Consider the following 26,645-nt stretch of genomic DNA (forward strand, 5'->3'; position numbering starts at 1 on the left):
TACAACATTTGTGTATGTGGTGTCCATGACCACCAGTTCTGAGCAGATCTGAGTGCTTCCTTTGAGACTGCGGACATATGTGATGAAGGCCTTATGATTGTCTTTAGTAAATGTGGTGAGTTTGGTTTGAAGTTTGCTTTGGAGTATTTCACTAGTGCTCTTATTTGTTTGTTCAGGCTAAGGAGATATTGCTTCCAATTAGGCACCTGCTCCTTCTTGGTCCTGGACAGCAATTTTTTTCCTTTTATTATAGAGTTTATATATTGCAGATGTCCACCAGACAGGTTTACTCTTCCTTAAGGAGGAGGATTTTTTCCTGTCAGGTATTCCTGATTCCAGGCAGCTATATAAATGCTTGTATAGTACTTTGTGCCAGTTTATATGGTGGGGGAGGGGGCTGTGAAGCTGTTTATACCTTCCCTCAGGAGGTTGTAATCAGCTTTGGAGAAGTTTTTATGTTTGACCCTAGTGGGGGGGGGTCAGATCTTGACAGGGAGGATGACACTGTAGGGATGCTGCAGTGATTACTCATGTTGGTTAAGATCGAGTCCAAGATATTATCACCTCTTGTGGGGGTGTCGACCAGCTGATCCAAGGCATTTGCACTGATGAAATCAAGGAATTTATGGGCATTTGTGTTTGGCATGAGTAGTTCTTCCAAACTATGGTTGGATAGTTAAAGTTATCCAGGATCAGGGTAAAAGGTTGAATTTTGATAGATTCAAAGAGGTCTAGTTAGGTGGCATGGACATCTTGAGTCAAAGTTGGGGTCCTGTAGCTAGCTATGATTTGAATAGGGGTCTTGTCAATGGTTAACTGCTCCTGGAGTGTCTCCTCTGTGTCATACTCTTTGACTAGCCTCGAGGTGTGTATGTCTTTAATATATTGAAACTCCACCTCCTTTTGCTGTGCTGCCCACGGTTTGGGGTCTGAATGTATGATAAGATGAGTAACCTGGTATGGCTTGGGTGCACTCCACAGCTTTGAACCAGGTTTCTTTGACTGCAAAAATGTCAGCATCTTCCAGGGTTACAAATGCTTGCAATGAGTGCAGTTTCATGTTTAGACTTCTAGTGTTTAGCAGCATGACTTTTTTGCGTTTTGATGAAATTTTCATGTTGGTAGTTTTGACCTCATGGCATTGCCTAAAAAAGTCACTATGGAGGAGGCAAGAGCCTTTGCCAGAAGCCTGAAGCCCAAGGGAGACAGATGCAGGCCATCTCTGGCATAGCATCGTGGTCTGTCAGTCATGTCTTCCCAGGCTGTCAGGTACTGGATCCCCTTGGAATGACACCAGAAACTAAGCCAATTAAAGTCAATAATTTTCTGTTTGTATTGAGGCATCATTCTGGGTGACAGTAGAATGCTGCTTAAGGCTAGGGACATACCTACCTGGGACACATATTCAGCGAGCTCGATCATGTCTCTCTTCATATAGTCCAGGGGGTCTGCATTAGATGAACAAACACTTAAAATGTCGAGTACGACATGCTCGACAGCTTTTAAGTGAAAGTTCATCTAAGAGAAGCCCCATAATTTTGAAACAAAGAGGTTCTAAAAGTTATGGTTGGCCAGATGTCAGGAAGCCGACGGCTGATGGCTAAAATGTACTGTACACCATTACCCCCCCCCCAAAAAAAATCCCCCTGCTTAAATATGCCAACTCCGAGATTGCACCACAGTGGAGGACTGTCATAACATTACACACAGTGAATGATGAGACCACACCACAGTGGAGGACTGTAAGAAAGGCTAGACAAGGTGCATGTTCTGACATCAGCCGTTGGCTTCCTTATGGCTGGCCAACTATAACTTTTCAAAACTGCTTGACATTATTAGGTTTCATTTAGATGAACATTCGCTAAAAAGATATCGAGCATGTTGTACTCAACATTTTAAGCATTCGTCCATCTAATAGGGAACCAGTCCAGGGAGGTATGTCTCAAGTCATTCACACCAACATAGACTATGGCAAAGTCATAACAGTACCTGTTGTTAAGCAACTCTAGTGCATGTGATATGGTGGATTCTGACACCTGACAAACAACTAACTGTGCCTTTCTCCTTCTCCAGCCTGGTGAGGGACACATTTGTGTGTCTCACAATGCAGTCTTCTATGACTAATATATTGGGTTTATGGTTAGAACTTAGTAGCTGTGAAACACAGGTGTGTGGACTATGTGTGGTATGTGGTGTGATGGGCTGTGGAGTTTGCACGTGTTTTTGCCTCAGAGGTCTCCTTTGTTTGGGTATGTTTTTGTTGTCAACCTCCTCATATGTAGGTGTGTTGTGTAGGTATGGGAGGTGTGCTGTTTGTGTTGACAGCCTTCTCAGTGCCAGAGTGACTGGCTTGTGAGGGAGACAGCATAGACTCGAGGTCCTTTATGTAATTGCATATCTCACAAATTGTGTTCCTAGGTGGTAGTAGTAGATGGTTGTCCATGTACATGAGGCAGTTGCTACACTGTCTCAGGATGCCCGTATCAACCAGACAGGCAGGAGAAACCATAGGAAATTGGCCCTTCATGTATGTAAGAATCTGAGGGAGAGAAGCCAGAGAGAGCGAAGGGGTAAAAGGTAGAAGGTCTAAGATGAGTACCACTAGGTGATCACACAAGTGCTACTAAGGAAAAATTTGTAGCTGGAATACCTCACAATGGATTAAAAACAGTACAGTTGCAGTGCATGATGCGCAAACAAGCCCAAACCAGCCCAAACGTGGGGTTTAAATACCACAAAAAATAGAAGATGCTATTAACACAGAAATCTAGCCAATCCTGCTAGCCCCTCCTCTCTTCATCATTCAGCATGTGCCAGACAAAGTTCAGGCAGCCCTGCTACTCTCACAAGCAGAGTAGCTAGACCCCTACCAACACAAGATGGCTGCCAGAAACAGTAATGAAATGCAGTAAAATGCAGTTAAACAGTAATGAATAGCAGTAAACAGAAATGAAATACAATTACACAATAATGCAATGCAGTTAATCAGTAAGTTGCTTTAGTATAGTGCAAATGTAATAAATTAGCTATAAGGCACAGGTAAAAATGATAGGCAAGTGCAAATGCCATAAAATAAGTAAAAATAAATGAAAAAGCACTTAGCTTGGTCTTGGAGCCTCAGGAATTTTGTAAAACATCCCAGAGATGATGCGCCTCAGCAAAGCCTGGTTCAAACAAGCACAAACCAAACATGGGGTTGAACTACCACAAAAAATAGTAAATTCTAGTAAGACAGAAATCTAGCCAATCTTGCCAGCCCCCTGCTTTCTTTACCAATCAGCTTGTGTTGCTAGCACTGCTATTCTCACTAGCAGAGATGATAGACCCCTACCAACGCAAGATGGCTGTCAAAAACACAGAAGGCAAACACAAGATGGCTGCCAGAGTCAGAGAAAGCAAAAACAAACATCTCTGGATGCAGCAAAGCTGTATCTAGTCTATGCCACTCAATTTAAGGGTTAAGAACACAGTAAAACTCACAGAGAAACACAGATTAAACACAGACAAAAACAAAACTCAGTTTGAAAAAATACAGTTAAACAGTAATGAAGTGCAGTAAATTGCAGTTAAACAGTAATGAACTGCAGTAAGTAGTAGTGGAATATAGTTAAATGCAGTTAATCAATAAATTGCTTTAAAAAAGTGCAAATGTGATAAATTAGCTATAAGGCACAGATAAAAATGATAGGCAAGTGCAAATGCAATACAATGAGTGAAAATAAATGAAAAAACACTTAGACTGGTCTTGGACCCTCAGGAATTTTGTAAAACATCCCAGCGATGATGCACCTCAGCAGAGCCTGGTCCAGAGATAAAACAAAGGCTATACCGTTAAACTATGTACCCACACATGAATTGGTCCAGCAATACCAATATGTATGGGGACACAATAAAATGAAGTGGTTAGTGTATGGATTAAAAAGGATGATTTTGTTATGGTAGTTAAAGATATGTGGGAAGAGACTAAACAAAAGATAATACAAAAACTGAAAAACTGGAAGTACTCGTTTGTAGATATGGATAGCGAGATACAAACAGTGAAAATTGTTCTAGTCCCTTTAGTTTTATGTACAGGTAAGGTGCATTTTTAGCAAACATAGTAGCAGTTGTCAACAATAATTAAGAAGTTGAAATAATTTATCAGGGAGGGGAAGAGCTCAAGGGTCAAGTGGGATAAGATGGTCCTTCCAACAGAACAAAATAGTTTAGGATTACCTGATTTGAAGGGATATTCTAGAGCTACACAATTAAGGCTCATATACATAACATAAGCAGAAAGCTGTAATTCAGAGTGGAAAAGGGTGATGATGAATTGAAGGAAGTTCAAGAATTAAGGAGAGACTGTGTGGTTTTGGATGCAGATCCTTAAGGAGAATAACAACAACCATGTACAATATTATATTTATAAAGTAGCAGAAAGTATTCTAAGAACTAAGCCAAAATGAGAATGGAGAAAGGAGATTTTCCTGAAAGGGATGACTGCAGTCAGGGAATACAGAGAATAGGCAAGAGGGGGGGCTGGAATTTACTGGAAAAAACTGTCAAAAGAACCATAGTATTGAGAGCAAATAACTACACAGGCAAAGAGGCCTAAAAGACATTTGGACCACAGGCTAAGGACTGCCTTCCCAATCAAAGACTGATATCAGAGTATAGGCAAAGAGATTGGGTAGGGGAAGCTGCTGTCACAAAAAGGTTAATTAGTAGGGCATATAAAATATTGCAGGTTAGAAAAGATTGGGAAGAGAGACGGGACAAAATCAAGAAGATGTAGGATTTTTGCTTGTAGGTGCATGGTTAGGTATTTTTGTACCCCAGGCAGACTCCACGAAGAATTTTTCCTCAGGTAGATGACAAATATGGGAGGTGTGATGGGGAATAAAAAGGAAACTGAGAACATATGTTTTAGGAGTATAATGAGTTGGCAGACTTCAAAAATTCCCTACAGAGTAATCTGTCAGAAATATTGTGTGAGCAAATGGGTGTAACTAAGGAAATTATTTTTGAGCTGGGATAAAGGATCTGAATTGCCTTGACATAGTAAGACCTTGCTAAGTTTAATTCTAGTGACTGCCAAAAAATGTGATATATAATGTTTGTAACTAGGAACATGTTGGATTTTTTTTTTGTTAAATACATGATTGCCTAAATCATTAAGTGATAATTCAATAAAAGTGTTAAACATTTAAATAAATAAATTACTAAGTAAAATAATATTGAGCAGGGTAGGCATAATTGCAGATTTAACAGCCCTCACACTAAAAGGTAATTCCAATGGTTGACAAATCTGATTCTTAATTATATATTACTATATCAGTCAGTCTCTTGGTGTTTCTGTGTACTATTTCTGATCTTTATTGCAAAACTCAGTTCAAAACTGAGTTAAACATAAAACTTGGTCAATATTTTAAAAGCAACTGAACTACCCAACCTGTGCAAGAAAAAAAACATTTTACAAAATAAATGTCCAGTCTTTTATCTTGGGGATTTCCAGAAAAGAGATTGCTTCTAAAGCCATTTTCTGTGCTACAACTTTCTCATAAAAATTCAGAAACAAATCATGAGCATAACCCCTTTGGAAAATACATCACTTGCCACAAAATCTTTAGCATGGAAAATTTCTTTATAGGGGGCAGCCTTAATATGATGCTGGAAATATGAATAAGGGTGTTCGCTGACATTGTTTTCCTAATCATTCTAAACTTGATCTTGGATTCAGTAATACAATGCACAGTATACAAGCATTTAATTACTACAACATTCACCTGACTAGGTGAAAAAAACAGTGGACAGTACATCAGATAAAAAAGCTTGGGAACTGTTATGGTGGATTTTATTACTGGTTTGTATATCCTTGTTTTGGATTTTGGCTTCTCAACTGTTGTGAAGAGGATCGGGAAAAGAAAATTAGGTCATCAATGCATGAACCATAAAAGAGTATACTGTGTAGTAAACATGGATAAAGTTAATTCTTTTAAATGAATACAATATGAATAATCAAATTACATAGTTAAAATCAGTTATGATTTTTGAAAATTTAAACATGTTAAGACTATTCTGTTTGTTTTATGGTTAAGAAAAGTAAAGTTTTATTTAGAGTAAAAGTACTGTGAAGAAAAAAAATGTGAATAAAAAATAAATCCAGTTATTCCATCAATAAGTCTGTGTATGTGAGGGCACATACAACAGAATCATCAACATTCTTCAAATCTGCAAAAAAATATTTTATTGGAACCAAAAAGTTCCTCTTTAAACACTCGTGCAGTGTATATACACAGACTCACATTAATAGTATCAAACTTGTGCCTGTCTCTGCCTCTCTCTACTAAAACCTTCTCAGCTGTTTTAACATTGGAACAGATCACACAAATATGAGGATAGCCTTTTAATACAAGGTTCCAAATTGTGCTCAGTCAAATATAATACAAATCTTTCAGTATAAGAGTTTTTTTTGTGAAACTTTTGGTCTACCTAGCTGCAGGGTGCAACACAGATTTATGGATGTTACATTCTGTAAGAGCAGTTAGCAAAATCTTATCTACAGTGCTATTTGCAGTTCTAGAGCTCTTACCTTTGCAGGAACTTAGACAGAATTGAGGTAGTTAACTGAATTGCAGCAAAAAAAAAAAAAAAAAAAAAAATATATATATATATATATATATATATATATATATATATATATATATATATATATATATATATATATCACATGCTGTATGCAGGAAGCCATAAGTGGACTTACTAAAGAATGTTACTGCATATAGTCTTCATAATAGTAAGCAGAAGGACAAGACAGAAACTTTGAAGCACTTCAGTGAAACCCACAGAATCCAACAGCTTAGCATATTTTAAAAACTGATATAGAAAGAAAGAGTGAGGTATGAACAAAAGGACACACTCCAAAGATACATTATGGACAGCTTAGAGAAGAAAAATATTGCTTTCATTAAAAAGTGGTGGATGATTAGAAGAAACTTCTGGAATAAACAGGATCAGAAAGAGTGATGAGATCCAAATATGCAAAGAACATACACCAGGATTTCTCCAGAGGGCAAGGTAAAAATAAACCAGTAGTTTAAGATTAACTTGCAACTTATGAGGTAACTAGAAAACTAGACAAACTTAATGTCCATTTCCGTTCTTATTTGTCACCAAACCAAAACCCAATTTGATTTTCCTAATCAGTACCTTAGGAACAACAACACATGTTTATTTGTATTTAAATTACTCAGCTACCTTGTGGTTCCTCTCCTTATTTTATACATTTTCCACTCTTGTTCTTGTAATACTCTTCAGATAATTCAGGAGAAAATAGTTTCTAATTTAACCCTAAATATCAGATAAAACTAAGACAATATGTCTGAAACAGCCCAACATTATATGAATCAAAGGAAACAACTCTAATTCAACTACATTGAGCATTTTGGTAATGATGGAAAAATTAGTGGTATTTATTGATGGAGGATGCAGCTTGTCATGCAAAATGTCATAATTCAATAAGATATGGTTCACTTTATGCATACAAAAACTGGCAACCTTAACTTGTAATGTGGTAAGATTGTGTGTGATAGGACATAGTCTGAGGAGTGAGATTAGACGTCAAATACTAATGACTTTGTCAACATAATTCCAGGTAACTTGACTAAATGGTTTAATATTTAACCAGACAGATGACATTGTTTATAAAGTGCAATGTAACAAACTGTTTTTTTTTCTGTTAGTTTTATGTGTTATGACTATTTTATATATGTTTTAGATTTTATATATTTATTTAAAAAAAAGGATTGGCTTCCCCAGGGTGCTATATAAAAGCATTTTTGCACAGACAGTGTGCTGGAAAACTCTCCCTGAGCAAACAGTGGAGTCACAAGGAGTATGAAAATTGAGATATGTAAGGGAGGCAGATGCGACTATGAATCAAAATTAACAATGGCAAAAAGAATGCAGCACGTACAGCTGCACTGGGCCATCTAGTCACTAAGTATGGAAATGGCAAAGAGGAAGGACTCATGAACAAAATATTCTAAGCCTGGCATCAAGGTGTGCATTTTAATCTACCTTTTTTCTGTTTGCTTTCTACCCCTTATGACTGCTGACCATTAAGCCTCCCTAATTATTTGAGCCCATTCAAGCCCTCATACTGGGTATCCCTAGCATGGGAGCAAGAACCATCTAGAGGGGCTGTCATCCAAGCAGTCATGGGGGTGAATTCCAGCAATGAGCTTGTATAGATCAGGCCCTAAACTTTCCCTATCAAGAGACACAGTTAGTCAATCTGTGCTGTAGCTGTCTCACATCCAGTTGACTACAGGTTTGGGGGACATGTTTCTTATCACTATGGGATCTACTCTGCCCTCTCCTGTGTGATTACACATATTTGTACAGCCGAGGTAAAGGTTACAAAGTTTGGGTCTGGTGTCTGAACTTCCCTCTGGGCTGTCCTTGCACCACTGCCCCTCATTGAGGAATTGTACCACTGGACAGCCATGGACGGCCCCTTCATTCAAGATATGCAGACCCATCCTCCACATGCCATCTTCAGCAAACACCTGATCTGATAATCAGACCAATGTTAAATGGTTCATGATCTAGGCTTTATCCCTGTACACCAATGGAGACTGCACATTTTAATCAACATTTTGATGTTTACTTTACTGCAATTAAGTTAGAATGTTATGAATGTACATGTTTTAGAAATTTTGTACAAATTGTTCAGTTACTCTTCTCTATGAACCCTAATATGTTAAGGATAGTAACTGCAGTTAACTGGTTATTTCATTAAAAGCTGGTGAAACAGATGGGAACATACAACTACATGAGGAATACTGAAGCAAACAATGCATGAGCTTGTATGGAAGTAATGTTAAGTATTGTCAAATAGAAGGAAGAGAAAGAAGTCTGTCATTAAATGACAACGAATTGAAAAGTGCTTTAGCAGACAAAAGTCAGTAAATAGCTGTGCATATTTTGGCCTTGGGTACAACCTACATACAACAGTGTGTCTAGGGGGCTGATTACTTTTAAGTGCATACAGACCATGTTTAACTTCAGGAGGAAGTAAAAAAAGATGCTTTTCTTACAATACCTTAAGCAATCCAAATGAAAAGTACTAGAAGACATAACATTTCTTTTTTCCATGCACAAATGCTGGGAACAGTCATGTAGTACTGGTTCATAGGACGATACTAGGCTACTGGCCCAGAGACCCTTATAAGCCTAGCCAAGAATTTCACCCATCTTTCCACAAAGTCAACACCTGTTTTCCCTGTCTAGCAGGGACACAGGTGGGATCCCAGGGGTATATTTTCTGTTTCTCATCCAGTCGTCCAGGTTCCTCTTAGAGAGGGCTAGTGAGGTACTCTGCTTGACATGGAGCGGGAGTCTATTCCACAGATGGGGGAGTCTTTGGGACACAAGTCTATCCTGCCAACAAGTTCTATTAATGTCGCAGACCAGTTTGAGGCCTTGTGTGCAGATTGCACGTGTGGAGTTTGACTTACGGATATGCAGCAACTCCACAAAGGCTGAGTCTGAGATGGCCTTGTATGCCAGACACAGGTCACCTCTGAGCAGCCTGTATGAAACTGAGTAGAGGGACAGGGCTTTTATCCTATCTGTATAGGATAGATGTTTGAGACCCTGGATTTTCCTGGTCAGGAACCTCTATGGTCTCTCCAACTGCTGCATGTACTTGGCAAGGTACATGCCGAAGGGGGCATTGTACTCGATAATGGGTCTGATAATGGAAGAGTACAGGGATGTTATAACCACCTTGTTCCTGGATAAAATGCTCTTACTTATGAGGTGGGCCATGTAGAAAGTCTTCCATACAATGTAGGCAATGTGGTGGTCAAAAGTAAAGTTGCTATCAGCGTGGGTGCCCAAGTCCCTCACGACTGATTGCATGCTTAGTACCTTGCTATTAATGTGATAATTAGTGGGGACACCATTTTCCCCAAAGGGGATATGGTGCATTTCTTGGCATTCAGTCTGAGGCCATGCTTCTGGCACCAGTCATTAGTTTGGGTAAGGCCCTCTTGGAGGATGTTCACACATCGCTAGGGGAATTTGCGACAGTATCCAGCTTGCAGTCATCTGCAAACTTTGTCAGTCACAGACCACTAGTTTTGGCTTGCACCTCAGAAAAGTATATCCACAAACAGTAGAAGCCCCAAGACCAATCCTTGGGGTGCACTGCCTGTTACAGATCTACTACTAGAGGTGGCTTCCCCTATTTTGACTGAGTGGGTACTATCAGTGAGCCAGTTAGCTACCTATCTGGTAACATATGGGTTGATGCCTAGCTGGGAAAGTTTATCCATTATGCCCGAGTGGAGAATAGTGTTGAAGGCTTTGGCTAGGTCAAGGTAGGCTGTGTGCACTCTCATCCCCTCGTATATGGCTTTGGTGACTGTTTTGAAGAAGGCAACCAGGTTTAAAAGGCATGATCTCCCTTTGACAAAATCAAACTGTGTGGGATCAAGCATTTGGAGGTCAGATTACATATGGTTTAATTATGTATGGTAACTATAACTCTAGTTGTTGCCTAGTTATTACATGCTGTGCCAACTCCATGGCATGGGGAATGGAGTTTTGATTGTGACCCAGGCCACCTGAGTTTGATTAGCAGTTGCTTGACCAGGCACACTTCCACGGTTGAACCACTGCTGGAAACCAGGGTCACAAGGGGAATGCTGTCTGCTTTGATTAAGTCACATGCAGAAGCATGAGCAACTATACCACAAGCCCGCTACACACCTTCTCCTGGGATACTATAAGCATACAAATGGATAGAAAATGTTGGTCAGGCATAACAAAACAATTTCTGCTTTCGCCATGCAGGGATGAAAACTGATTGAAATAACTTTTGGTTAGAGGGTATCAAAGGTAACAAACATACATATCATGAGGAGATGCAGGTTTGAAGGCATAAGGGGATAAAAAATGCAAACTCTGATTATTACTTTCTAAATAATGGTATTTATTTCAAAATATAAAGATTATAAAAGCTAAACTGTCTAAGAAGACAACTTTTCAGCAGACAGAATTATAACTCTTGGGGGTGGTAAATGATGGCTGTTAGCTGAAACATTTAATGCATGACATCTTCCATCTAAAAGGTAAGTCAGGATCTCTTTCATTAGTATTTGGTAACTGTAAATAATCTCTAGCCTTGAATTACAGTAATAGTATGATATTATTTGTCTTATGTCCCTGATAGACGTACATTTTTCAGTTAGTTAGACAAGTTGTACATCTCATTGCAGAAACAGCAGAAATGTAGAAGAAAGATACCCATACAGCTCTAGTAGCAGTAAAAGGAGCAACAGGACTAGTAAAGATACAATTTACAATCGTACTTAAATGTGCTACCAAAACACATAACGATGTATGAGCTGCAGAAGGAGGCAATCCTGGGCACAGTGTGGGTGCTGAACATAGTTAACATCAAAGAGTGAATCAGTACAGATTTCATGAACTTTAACTATTCCCTGACATAGGAATAGAACTCCATTCCCAACAAGGCATGTTAAAAAGAATTTAGAGAGGGAGAGAAAGAGAGAGAGAGATGGTTAGTCAATCTGAGCTACACCTGTCTCACATCCTGCTGACTATATACTAAAATAGTGATGAATGCCCGTTTGCTGCAGTTGTGTGACCATGGAGTTAGTAAACATAAGGGGGTATGAAGAATCCACATGGAACAATCTGTTTACTGTATTATGTATTCTTGGTATGGAGAGATGTATGTGGGTTGCACATATGGACAGATGCGAGTTTGATGCAGTTTTTGGTGCACGCACAGGTACTAGGAAACATCGATGCTGCTTTTGGGATGGTGAGGTATTCAGATTGCTTCCTTCATTTGGTGTATCCATCACTGTCGGGAGGGGTAGAGCTCAATACTTGATGTATCTGGCAAGTTTGTTTGAGTATGCAATCATGTGTGTCTATGCATGGCATTTGATTATGGCATCAGTGAATGTAGTGTGATCAATGAGTACATAACGGTCATTATTTAGTTAATCTAAAGATGATTATTATTCCTTACAATGTCCAGATCCTGTTGAAAAAACAAGATAAAGTTGAGGACAACAAGCAGTTCAGGGTAATTTACTACCTTTCACAAAAGGAAAACTTAACAATTCAATGTTATGATCTCAGAATTTATAATACACTTAAAAACAGACCCAGCTAACAAGCTTATAAAACTTTACATACGCATATCCTGAACATGTAATCATGACTGGACATGGAGATATTTTCCTTATCAGAGTTCTGCTCAGTGCATTAATAGACTCTTCAGATGGAAAATACGCAAAGCTTTTTTGTATCTCTTTTCCTTTCTGTCTGCTGACTACCAGCTGTTCCATACTCAACCAGCCCATTCCTTCCAGTTCAGATGACAGTGAGCTATGGAAGCCATTATATAGACAGCCATCAAGCGGGGGTTTAGTAGGCCCTACTTCTCCTGCCCTCATGACAGCCTTGAGGTGTGGGGGGTCCCAAAATACTTGGCCCTGAATATGTGCACTTTTGTGCATCCTCATAACCTTGGCTACAGTGTAGACACACTACATGGTATGAATGGCTACTAGCCTTTCTTCATGCTTCTGCTGTGACACTTGGCTTCCACGACTCAGACAAGTTGACAGCAGCCACTCACTTTCCACCCACTGCTCCTACCACACACATGGTTCACCAGTCGATCCTGGATTGTTTGGGTCAGATTCAGAGAGCTTTCTATCTGTGCCATGGAGCTAGCAAATATGCCATGATTTAGAATAGCCAAAGACTAGTAGAACCTAACCCACTGCATTCTGAAGAGTCTGTCATAAGTAAACAGGTAGGTACTAGGCTATCGGCCCTAGGTCCTATACAAGTCTAGCCAAAAAGGTACCCTGTCTTTCGCCACCCAAGAAAATTATTTTCCTGTGCCCCTGTCGAGCAGAGCCACAGAGGTGATCCCCGGGGGGAATTTCCTATTTCCCATCCAATCATCAAGATTCTTCTTGAAGAGTGCTAATGAGGAGCTTTGTTTGATATAAATAGGTAATTTGTTCCAGAATATGGGAAGTCTCTGGCAAAGGAATCTATCCTTCTAGCATGTTCTATTTATTGTGGTGACAAGGTTTAGGTCCCTAGAGCATGTAGTTCGGAGGGATTGGGATTTCTTTAAGTGGAGCATGTCCAGCAGCTCTGGGTTTGACATAGCTTTGTGTGTTAGGCAGAGATCGCCTCTGAGTAGGCGACATGCGACAGAGTAAAGATGGAGTTTTTTGAGACAGTCTGCGTAGGGCATCTGTTTGAGGCCAGTAATCCTCTTTGTGAGGTATTTCTGTGGCCTTTCCAGTTGTTGTAGGTGTCTTGTGAGGTACATACCAAAAGGGGCATTGTACTCTATAATGGGTCTAATGAGTGATGAGTAGAGGAGAACAATGACCTCTTTTTTCCTGGATGAGAAACCTTTTGTGATGAGGTGTGCCACGTAGAAGGATTTTCTGACTACTGTGGCGATGTGATTATCAAAGGAGAGACTACTGTCCACCTGTGTCCCAAGGACTCATCACACTTTCGGTGTTAAGTAGACTACCACCTATGTGGTAGTTCATGGGTACAGAGTTTTTACCAAAGAGGATGACAATGCACTTTTTGACATTGAGCTGGAGGCCATGGCTTTGACAACAAGCATCTGTCTCAGTGAGGCCCTTTTGTAGGATGTCCACATCATTAGGAGTTTCAATTATGGCTCCTTGTTTGCAGTCATCTGTGGTCTTCGTTAGCCAAAGACCTTCTGTGATAGCCTGTACTTCAGAAAAGTAGATACCAAACAGGAGAGGACCCAGGACTGAACCCTGTGGTACTCCCCTTGTCACTGGTCTGAAATCGGATTTGGAGTCTGCTACTTTCACACTGCAGGTTCTGTTAGTGAGCCAGTTGGTAACTCATCTTGTGACATAGGGATTTATACCTAGTTTAGTGAGTTTATCTATAATTCTAGAGTGGGGGATGATGTCAAAAGCCTTGGCAAGATCTAGATAGGCTGTGCGAACCACCTTACCCTCGTCTACGGCTTTGGTGACTGCTTCAAAGAAGTCAATCAGGTGTAGGAGACATGATCTGCCTTTTACAAACCCAAACTTGGTGGGGTCCAGAGTGTGGAGATTACCATTGTCTTTGTTTATAAGTTCCATGATGATACGTTCCATGGCCTTGCAGACCAGGCTCGTTAGGCTAATGGGGCGGTAGTTCCCAGGGTCTGCAGTGGCTCCCTTTGTGTAGTGGGATAACCGTTGCTGTGCACCACTCAGTGGGCACAAAGCCTGAGGTGAGGCTATGATTGAACACGGTGCTTAGACGGGGTGCCAGTTCATTTTGTAGTTCATGTAGAATGCAGCCTGGGATGTTGTCAGGTCCCATGGATGCTATGTTCTTGGCTTTGGAGAGTGTGTTATTTACCTCTGGAGCCGTGATTACAGGAACTTTGCATTCTTCTCGTATAGAGATGGGCCCTTTAGGGGGTGAGGGGGTGTAAAGTTAGAACTGAACCTATCTGCCAGGATGTTGGCAATATCAGTTGGTTCTTTATATTTAGTGCCATTATGCTGTAACTCAGAGCAGATCTGAGTGTTGCCATTGAGATTCTTGACATAGCTATAGATTGCTTTGTGGTTATCTTTAGGATCAGTGGCAATTTGTTTTTATAACTAGCTTTGGAGGATTTTATGAGGGATCTCAGATTCTTGCTGAGGCTGACCAGGGAGTTCTTCCAGCCATGGGATTTTACTCTTTTTTGCAACAGTTTCTTTCTTCTGTTGTAGAGTTTGTTTATGGCAGGGGACCACCAGATTGGCTTCCTTTTTTGGAGGATAGCATCTTGGTTCTGTTAGGGATAGCATGATTCATGCACTCGTCTAAGTGCTTATAAAGTGCATTTATGTAGGATTCAGCAGTCGTCCCTCTATTGTCCATCTGCATGGGTGTTGTGAAGTTTACCACTTCTGTCTTAAGAAGCATGAAGTTGGCTTTGGAGAAATTCTTTACCGTGGTTTTCCTAATGGGGGCGGGATGTGGATGTCTAGGCTGATTAGCTTGTGGTCAGATCTGACCAAAGAGGAATTGACTTCTGGTGTGGAACACCGGTCGCCCATGTTGGTAATGACCAGTTCTAGGATATTGCTGCCCCTTGGTGGGGGGTGTGGATAAGTTGATCCAAGGCGTTGGAATTTATGAATTCCAGAAAACGTTGAGCAAAAGAGTTGGTACATGAGTAGTTTTAAAAAAAACACAAATGGCCAGCATATATAGTCCAATGCTTTATTTTGCAGAGAACTAGGAACATAAAAATGTCCCAAACATAACTCCAACCCTCAGACCGGTTTCGGCAATATGCCTTCTTCAGTGAATAAAAAAACATGCCCAAACCTGAGCATCATACATATTTATATCCCCCATCAGTCATGCTTAACCAATGGTATAATCCAACCCCTTTGATACATATTCATGAGCCCAAAGAACTGCTTACAAAAGCCTATATAGTCATATGTGTAACAAAGGTAATAAACAATTGTAATTGCAAATGCAAAAGTATTAGCAAATATGAATGTAGATACAATGAGTGCACGTCTTAAGATAATTATAAACAAATAATAAAGATAAACAAATAATAAAAATAAACAAAAGATGGTATAACAATGCCATACAAACATAACTCAACCTGGTCTAAACTCTGTCCACTAAACATAGACCAAATTATATATATTTCAAATTTAACAACCCAATCACTCCATATAAACATATATGTACATACCTATATGTACCATATTAAAAAAGGAAAATCACATTGGTAGTGACAAGAAATATATATAGTGTGATGATATAAATACAACCAAATTGTAACATGAAAATTGAATGGAGCTACTCATAGCCTTGTACCAATAGGACAAAAAGGTAAATGAAAAAGTATTCATTATAAATGGTCATTTATACCAGGAGAAAACAAAGCTCCAAGATGAATAATCCAATATTTCTCTTTAAAGCTTAGTGTATTTTGCCATCCCTGTTGATGGCTTCTATCCCCTATAATCCTGTCAATGACAGTGAACATGAACCTGGCTGAAGGATGTTTAAGTGTATGTTGGAGTAGTTTTCCCAGTTAATGGTGGGGTAGTTGAAATCACTCATTATTATGGTGTTGAGTTGTACCCTAATATTTTCCAGTGTATCAAGAAATGTGAAGTGGGAGTCCTGGGGCGTGGTGGGGGATCTGTAGCAAGTTACAATTTGGTTTGTGGTCTTGCCCAGAGTTACTTGCACTTAGGTAATCTCAGATGCATTATGCTGAGCAACTATTCTGGAGGTGTGGATATCCTTTATGAATATGGACATGCCTCCACCTTTAGTGTTTCGGTCCAGGTTAGGTGGCCGAAAGGTATGGTATGAATTATAGCCTGGTAATGCAGGGGTGCTCTCTCTTGAGCCTTGAACCAGGTCTCTGTCACTGCACAGATGTCGATGTTTTCCATTTTAAGGAGTGCCTTGAATGAATGCATTTTGAGGTTTAGACTTCTAGCATTGAGTAGCATTACCCTCAGATTTTGCTTGCTTGTACCTGTTACAGTGATGAATTTGTCATTTGAACCATGCCTAAAAAAAAGGCACTATAGGGGTGGCAAGAGCCATAGCCAGTATCCAGAATCCCAAGGGTGACAGGTGCTGGCCATCTCTGGCAAAGCATCGTGGTCTGTCGATCATGCCATCCCAGGCAGACAGATACTGGATCCCCTTAGAATGACTTTAGAAGCTTAGCCAATTGTTGAAGTCAATCATTTTGTGCTTGTAATGTGATATCATTCTGGGTGATGGCAGGATCCTACTCAAGGGATATCATACCTGCCTGGGCCTCAAGATCGGAGAGCTCCTCCATGTCTCTTTTCATGTAGTCTAGGGAGGTACGTCTCAGGTCATTCACACCAACATGGAAAATGGCAGTGTCATATCTGTACTTGTTGTGGAGTGACCTGAGTGCATGTGTTATGTGGCGGATCCTGGCACCCGACAGGCAGCTGACAGTAACTTTCTCCTTGTTTAGCTTGGTGAGTGGAACATCAGTGTGCCTGACTATAGAGTCACCTATGACTAGAGTGTTGGGTATGTTGTTATGTCTTATGCACTGTGGTTGAGTGGCACACTGAGTTTGTGGGCTATGTGTCATTTGGGTTGTGTTGGGGGGGTGGAGGTTGCATGAATTTCTGCTTTGGAGGTCTCTGTTGCTCGAGCAGATTTTTATTGAGAGCCTCTGCGAATGTAGGTGTATATTTTGTGTTGCTATGTGTGTGTTTTGGTGGTGTAGGCAGTGGCGGCTGGTGAGTTCAAATCGAAGGGGGGGCTGCAGGAGACAGCTGAATGGGTGGGGCCAATGGGAAGGGGTGTGGTCAACTAGAAAGGGGAGGAGCTATGCTCAAAACTACAAAACCTGGAACTTTAATTAAATACGCTACCCTGGGTGCCAAACCATCATTATGAGAGTGCAATCAAGACAATGTGAAGTGTAGAAGAATATTTCAATGCATTAGCTGCATGACAGCTTACTTAATATCTAGAGGGAAACAAAAAAACTGTGAGGCTTGAAAAAATAAAGTACTTTTTAAATACATTAATCAAGTGCTGCGGTGGTGGTGCTGCGGTAGCATTGTCACCTCACAATAAGACGCTGTCTGGTTTGATTCTCAGCTAGAGTGTCTACTGCTTGGAGACATGCGTGAATGGGCGTACCTTCGTTGAAGGTTGTGCGTCAGGGCTGGCAACTCTGCACGTAAAAATCTATCTGCCAATCATTAGCGGACCAGAGTTTCGCTGTGGCGAGCCCTAACCGGGAAAAGCTGAAAGACACTACAACTGGAATGCCAGTCAAAATCAAGTACAAGAAAAACAAGCAGCACTCAACTCAAACCACTTCTCCTTGTACTCCAGTTCCAATTATAATTTATATTCAGCTTTATTAAAGTATCAGGTAACATGCTGAAAGTAGCAATCTCTGTGATACCTCCACTTGTAAAGATGTTTCTTATCCAAAAAAGACCTGCTGCCTGACAACAACTATCTACTGGTTTCATGGGGAAAACGTGATCAAAGTAAAAAACTGAAAAGCAAACAAGCTCAAGATACATTGCTTAAAGGATTACTGTACAGGTAATAAACCACAGACGATAGACTGCCATTCTGTTTGGTTTACAGGTAAAGCCTGCAAAGATGACTGCAAGTCTCCAACAAATGTAATGAGCTTCTTAAAATAATAATGTAATCCTGTCCTTTATTACAAATACTGTCATATGCATTTCAATACCCAAGGCTTATACATTATCTAGTTATGCAAGTATTCTCTGCATGGCAACAGAAAGGCTTTCATTGTTGGCAATTCTTGCATCTTACAATCTCAGACAAGCTTACCTGATGGTCATTAAAGCATTGCTACTTAAACACAGAGCAACAGGCACTTTCTGAGTAATAATAAACATAAATCAACAGTATAAAAATATGACAAACCCGAACATTCTGCAAAATCAAGGACAGAATAAAAGTAGTACTTGTGTCTACCTTAGATGGGGAGATATTCTGCACATTTACACTGCATAACTGCTCCTTGCCTTGCTTGGACACATCCTGAGTCACACTACATGAGGCAGTGGGGTGCAATAAGTATGTCACAAGTATGCCACAATTTGAAATGTCTCTGGCTGGCTGTGATGGCCCTGACACATTTGTCATATTTCTCAACCTCAAAGCAAGAAATCTGGACAAAGCCATACATAGAAGTAGGACAAGGCCCAAAAATAAGGACAATTTTAAATATTGCTCTTATAAACTTAGAAAGGTAATAGAGTAGTAGGTCTTGCGGTAGTATGAATTTCTGAAGGTTATGAAACCTGAAACACAAATGTCTGCCATTATTTTCTAACTTCAGTCTTTAATGATTTGCTACTAATTTGCCAAAAAAACACAATTTTATGAAAAATGGACCAAAATGTGATGCAAAAATATAAAATAGCCACACAATACAGCTGGGAACCTGTCAAAGAAGGGACACCTTTTTAATATTAGTACTGCTAACATGAGCAGCTGACAAAAATAAAATAATCTGCATTAATATTAGTACTGCTAACATGAGCAGCTGACAAAATAAAAGAATCTTCATGCATTTCTGGAATAAAAGTAATCTATAACTCTGATTATTACAGTTATTTCTTAATTGTAAACCCTCCACATTTTCTTCAAAAATTGCCATTTTGCAGCAGGATTATTAGGGGAAGAGCAACATTTTGAGCCAAAATCGGGGACAGTTCAGAGGTTTGGATATGCCTAATTCTTTAAAGCAATTTATTTGCACATACCTCTCAACCTGTTAATGCGACAGTTGATAGAATAACAGGTCTTGCTTTAGCATGCATTTTTCTGAAGGTTATGAAGTCTGAAACTCAGTGTCTGTCATTATTTACTGACTTAATTCCTAAATTATTTGCCAGAAAACCACACATTTAATGAGGAACAAACCAAAAATAAGAAGCAAAAATCTATTCATTCTGTGAAAATCTGGACAGTTGAGAGGTACAGTTCAGCCGGGGCTGTCTTTGAGTTTGCCACCCTTCCCCCTCACAAAATCGTGGTCGAATGGAGCCTCCCCCCTTCAGCTATTCCATTGAACCATTACTTGGCTATTTCATCCCATTTACCATAAACACTAATGTGAATACTGCTTTACTTCTACGATGATTTGGACTTCATTTGAAAGTTTTATTTTGCATTTTACAGCACAAACACTAAGACATCTGCTAAACAAAGCAATGCAATCTCACAATGAAAACAGACTTAGCATTAAAACTTCTCTGCCCTTGAAACTCACATTAATTGAAACCCACATTCAAAGAAAATAAATTTTGTCAATGACAGATAAAGATTAACTTTGGGCTGTTTTCAAATCATAGGCCCCTTGCACATGAAACATACACGTGGTCTTTGATACACCTTTCTGATTTTATTAAATTATATTCCTTGTACAATACAGTACAGCTGTAGAGGACGTTTTAAATTTGTTTTGAACATTTTTCCAGTAAACAATGAAACAAAATGCATGCACCAATAATGACAAAACTGCCCAATTCAAAACATTTTTCCAGTAAACAATGAAAAAATGCATGTACCAATAACGACAAAACTGCCCAATTCAGAACATTTCTATCATAAAGTCTACTCAGACTTCTACAGTCCACCAATATCAGTAAATATGCACAATCTCTGAAGAAGTAAAAGTCATCTAAATAATTCCACATTAAAAAAATCTGTAACTAATGTAGAGGTTGCTGCTACATTTCATCTACAAATAAAGTATCTGTTACCCTCGAGGAATAAATTGCCTATGTTTCATTAAAAAATGATAAGCCTGACAACAACTATCTACTTGTTTCATGGGGAAAACATGATCAAAGTATCAGTAAATATGCACAATCTCTGAAGAAGTAAAAGTCATCTAATAATTGCAATAGGGAGTGGATGGCAAACTGATAACAGGTTCAGAGTTACTAGGTATCTTCACCAAAAAGGACTGCAGCATCAACCCCCTTTACAATACATTACAGTATCAGCAATGCATCTACCTACTGCGGGAGTAGAACCCACAGCCTTCTGCATCAAAAGCAAGTACACTACCAGCTGTACTATTAACAATGCAAGCGGACTCCGCATAAGCATCACTAAACTTTTGTTCCCCTGCAGCTCTCAGCTTTTTGTAAAATCTACTTGACACTCAGCTGTATCTCTGAACTTTGCAGCACAAGAAATCTGGAAAAAGACAAAATTTAGAGGGGGGGGGCAAAAGACCAAAAAGCAGGGACACATTTTAAACATTGCTTGTATAATTTTGGAAAGTTGCTAGAATAAATGCTGTGTTACCACCATATGTTTCACTGCCAAGCATTGAACCCAGGACCCTGTGCAAAACAGTCATAGCAACATACCACTATGCCAAATCAATCATCTATTTTATGAAAGAGGAAGACTGAAACTTAAATGGCTACATTCAGTGAATTCAGTTCTCACCATAGCTGTCAACATCTTAGCACAAAACACCTGAACAAAGCCAATAATGGGGGAATACAGCCCCCAAACATATTCAGTGAGTTCAGTTATCACCATAGCTCTCAGCCTTGGCACAAAAAACTTGGACAAAGCCAATAATGGGGGAATACAGTCCCAAAAATAGAGACAAATTTCAAATATCCATCTTATAAACTTATGATAATAATAAGTTTTGTGTTACCATATACTTTCTGAAGAATGTGAAGTCGGAAATTCCAATGCTTGTCATTTTTATTTATTTAACATTTGTTAACCAGGGAAGTCTGACTTGGAACAAAAGGCAATTTTTGGCAGAGGAAGAAACACTACAGACATGTCTTTGTAAGATGAGAGGACACCAGAGCAAACCCACACAAACGACATGCAGACTCCACATAGAGTGAACCCCAGCCAAGAATCAAACCAGACAACCTGTAGCTGTTAGGCAACAATGGTACCACTGAACAACTGCACAACTCTGTGTTGAGAAACAAACATATAGAAACCACAGATTTTATGAGGAACAGAACAAATATGAGGCAAAAATCTGCATTTTTTTTTTTACAAATGGTGGTGGGTAGGGAATTCAGGCTCTTGCCATTTGGGCCCAAGGTACAGGGTTCAAGCCTTATTCTCTACCCACCACCATGTAGTGATTGGGGCATTACACACATGCACTCTTTTGTTGTACCTCTTACCTGCCCGAGGAGCTGCAGTTATCCCACGAGACCACCCTGCCTGTGGATATTGCAGCCCGATCCCCTTCCAGTGTATGCAGTTAGAATTACTGCATAGACTGCTGGGTAAAAGTAGATGCACATGTTGTATCCCGGACTGCTGGTGGAGACAGTCTGGATTCTTTGCTTATGCTCCAGACTGGTTCACCAGCAGTCTGAGTATTGGAAAATGCCGCGAGTGCGCATGTGCAATGTTCCGGGACTCATGGTTCATTTTATTATTTTCTTTTAGCTATTTTTATTTTATATTTTGTTTAATTGTTTAATTGTCTTTATTTTACAGCTGGGAGGGCTGCAGTCCTGCAGTCCTGCAGTCCAATAGCACGGTTCGCCCCTGGGTGTAGGTTTTGAGGGACTATGTGATGAGTGTGGTGTGGTGCAAGTGTTTACCTTCTCCTCTTGACTCTCTAGTCCAGTCTTGGTTGAAGAGAGCTTTGCTTCCAGTTTGGCTATATAAGTGCATCTCTCACAGGTTGTAGTGTTGGGTGGTAGGAGGAGAGGGTTGTCTATGTACATGAGGCAATTGCTGCATTGCCCCAAGATGCCCAGATTCATCAGGTAGACAGGAGAAATCACCAGGAGCTGACCATTAGACATGCCTGGATAAGTGCTTATTTATTAAGCACTAAAAACTGTTTTCCTCTAGACAAGTGAGGAAAGTTGAGTGCTGTAGTAATTTGTAGCTTATTTAGTGCTTACAATGAGTTCTGAACAAGTGCTGAGCTCAAAGGAACAGATTTGAGTGCTAAAACTAAAAAACTGACTAGTTCTAAGGGAAAATTTGAAGAGCAGACCTTGTGGCGCCAGGAATAGTTTTACTTGCATAAAGTGTATTTTTTTTTTTAATATAACAGTAGCAAATGAGCAAACTGATTTAAACAAATTAACCAAAATGAGCCCCGTTCCAGCAGTCTTCGATCAGACAAGTTCTAACTGCACAGTCCTGCCACTAGGGTACAGGGGAACCTTCTCCAAAAAAAGATGGGCTGGATTAGTGCTCAAGTTATACAAACAAAGCTAGATTCAGCAGGTCTGAATTTAGTCTATGCTACAGCAAACAAGGTGTACCAATTTCAGAAAGAAACAGTTCAAATAAGCAGGCACAACAAGCCTTTAACCAGAAACTCCCAGCTCAGAAGGGCAGAATCTACCCTCTCCTCCCACAAGAGTGCAGTCTGTGGATGTCAAGGGGACCAGACACAATCACATAGTTTCTAGGAACTAGCAGATCATTGAGCACGTGTACCACTTAATAATGCATATTTTAACATGTTATTGATTAATTTATTTTCTTTCATTTTATAGGAGAGGTACTGTCATTCTCTGACAGAAGAGGAGAGACAGTCCTTGCGGTTGTTCAGTGCTTGGAGAAAGAGCAAGGCCTTGGGACAGGGAACAATATGCCTGGTCCCCTTGACATCCACAGACTGTTGCTGTCAAAAGGTAAGATACAGCAGTGCACTCTACACTGTACGTTATTTGAGGTGTAGGTGTCTCCATTCTTTCCTGATCCCAAGTCCTAGAAGAACTGATTCCTACATGCATTCTTTTTAAGTGAACTGCCATTAAAAGTCAAAGCTACAGTTTCTCTATCTTGGGTACCAATAACACAGTAAATAGCACTCCTTTTATAAATCAGTGGGCACTTACATTCTGTGTCTCATCATAAAATCAGATACAGTACTCAGGCTTTTCAGTTTGTCTGTTTCCAAACGTAAACAATGACAGACCATAACATCAAGTCAACATCACCCACTGTTGTGAGATAATGTCTTTACAGTAGAAGCATAAAGCATAGTTGTACACGTGCGTGCTGCTGTCATAACATTTTTAGATCACAATCTCAAAGATATTGGGAAGATTCAGTAATGCCTACACTAAATGTACACTGTTCTGAGTCAACAGACAACAAAGATGTAATGGGCACCTTCTTCCTCTTAATTTTAGTTTTCATTCTGATATTCTTGCAGCTTTAAATATTAACAGGGATTCATAAAGGTTACCACAAAGTATAGACTACATGTACACTTAGTGTAATCTTTCTGAATGACTAGAAATCACAAAAAAATGTGATAAGAATTTTACTGAATACATATCGTGTATACTTAGTGTACTCAAGTGTAGGCTTTATTAAATCTGGCCCACTGTATTTCTCAGTCCACTGTTATCCATTGTCACCCCTATTTTAATTCAAGAAATGCACAATGCTGTGAGAATGCCCTTAAGACTTTCCATGGGTTACTGTTATATAATTACAGTTACAAAGACCTGTCATCTTAACTGAAAGTGCCACATTATAATTCTGAATTTCTGTGATTTTTGCCTCATGTAATTGCTCTGTGCCTCATAAACTGTTTCTATTGAAGAATAGAGTCACTGAACTCATTTGACCTCCAGACGTCTTCAGAAAACATGTGTTAATGCACATCCTGTTATTCTGTCAACCGTTGCAACTGAATGACAGCAGCAATTAAGAAGCAGGAGTGCGAATAAACCAAAAAACCTCACTCTGTGATTTTAGTAAACGTTCAGCAAGTGCAACAATGCAAGAAAAATCACATTGCAATTTGACCAAAGCTCAAAAAGAGTTCTCGTCAGAAAATAACGAATTGTTAGCAAAGAATCTTTATTCCACAGAAACGAACCAGACTCCAAACACAAGCGCCTTCGCCCGTTTGTAACGGGCTTTTTCAAGTGTAATTTTTGCACCACAGATCTTGCTTTTATATGCTTGAATAAATTAAATTATTACATTAATTGATTGAATAATTGATCAATCATTTAGTTAATCAACCATGTTTTTTTAAAAAATACAAGTTTAAAAAGTTGAATGCAAAAGGCTGATGTAACGTGTACACTTAATGCATCAACTAGCGTGAAAATATGTGTTGAAACACAGCAGCAATTAAGTCAGCCCCGATTTGGAACCTTTGTCTCTCATTATGTTCGGCTTTGCTCTTGATTTTTAAACAAGATATTGAAGAGATATGACAACAGTCAGTGCTGCAAATAACAGTATTTTTGAAGACAAACACAGAAACTGTATCTGAAAAAATAACTGAAGCAAGACCTGCTGGCAAATAGTCTACTGTGATCAGTGTACTTCTACCCCGGTAAACAAACTGGAGATAAAGAAGAAAACAGGACTGAGCATAAGTCGTGTTCATATTCATATACTTGAGTTGCTCTCAGTCCTGTGTTCTCCATTATTTGCCAATACTTAACAAGCTGGAAGTCATAAAGCATCCTAATCCCTATTGGCCCACAGATCTCACCTTTCTATTAATATTATCTTGTTAAAACTGTTAAATTCTTCATCGTCTACCTACTATGTCTGGAACCATTGATGTCTTTGGGGTACCACCAGCTTCAATCCTTGCTCATCTTCCACAGTTTTAGAGTAATACAATTACATTGCTTTCCTGCCAAGCACCCCCCCCCACACACACTAGCCAAAAATGCACACATTTGTGAGCTGGTGTTCAAGATTCAGTGTTTATGCTAAATGGTCCCTGACAGTTAGTATCCTAAATTCTTTTTGGGAAATTCAGTGCCTTCGACATATCTGTATCTGTTACCCAACCAGAGCATATCAGAGTAGATGTGCTCACTTTGTTGGCTCACTCTCATGTGACATCAAAAACAAACACCTCCAATTCTCCAAATAAATTTGAATACACAAATACTGGAACACAACACAAACAGTGAACTGTTTGATGAAACTTTTAATTCTGGTACCTCGGCCTTCGCCTTCTCCTGGAATACATTTTAAAAAATCAAACAACACCCCTTTTATACCACATCCAATTAAGTGATTAATTCACCCTGTTTAAACAATTTATCAATTAATTCAACCATAATGCTTCATTTTGAAGTTTCCAACTTCATTCTTGTAATAATTTCTGACTTCATTAAATAAAATGCCAATTGCATTACATGAAAGTATTGTAAATCTTAAATATTAAAAATTCTACTGAACTCTTATATATTACCTTGTTCAACTGATTCAATATAACTACTTTTCATAAATAACATACATTTTTAAAATGATATAACACTTGCTACAAATGCCTATTACATACAAATATTACTAAGTTCATGTACAAAAATTCAATCTAAAAAAGTTTTTTTAAATATTCATTTTAAATTTCCATATTCATGCCATTTGGAAACAATGTTTTATAACTGAGAATGAATCTGGATTCCATTTCTAGTAATTTATCACGAAAACCTACCTCATTACCAAAAATACTGGGTTTCCCCAACACACAAAAAATGAATCCCTCAGGAACCCCCTTATGTTGCTCACAAAAATGTTTGGCCACAGGACTTTCTATTATTTTATGTTTTATGTCTCCCAAATGTTCAAGAATTCTGAGCTTGACCCTTCTAGTTGTTTGGCCTATATACCACCTCTGTTTCACACAACCACATCCTATGATATATACTACCCCCGTGGAATTGCAATCATAGTATTCTAAAGCCCTATATACTACATTATTAATTTTTGTGCCATCCAAGCATTTAACCCTGGGACACACCTTACAATTTCCACACTTAAAAGTTCCCTTTCTACTATTCTCCTTAAATGTGTTTCTAACATTTAATATTTCCTTCAAATTGGAATACCTACTATAAGAAAAGGTAACTTTGGATGGAAAAAGTCTTCCCACTTTATCATCTCCGGTGATAATGGGCCATAACCTCATTACTGACTCCCTTAATATACTAGAAAATTGTGAATATTTGGTGACAAAATACAAATTATCACTAGGCCTCTCCTCCTCTAAACTAATC

At 39.2% G+C, this 26,645-nt stretch overlaps 1 protein-coding gene across 2 annotated transcripts in view; it reads left to right on the forward strand.

Annotated features, from left to right (window-relative positions):
- Positions 1–26,645, forward strand: part of LOC122806398 (prickle-like protein 1-A) — a 323,964-nt gene that overhangs the window by 152,572 nt on the left and 144,747 nt on the right. For both annotated transcript variants that reach the window (XM_044076764.1, XM_044076765.1), the window contains exon 4: positions 23,154–23,291. In XM_044076764.1, the coding sequence (XP_043932699.1) occupies positions 23,154–23,291 (138 nt within the window). The remainder of the gene's footprint in view (positions 1–23,153; positions 23,292–26,645) is intronic.

Source organism: Protopterus annectens, chromosome 7.part0, assembly GCF_019279795.1.
Source record: "Protopterus annectens isolate FY-2018-M chromosome 7.part0, PAN1.0, whole genome shotgun sequence".
NCBI lineage: Eukaryota > Metazoa > Chordata > Ceratodontiformes > Protopteridae > Protopterus > Protopterus annectens.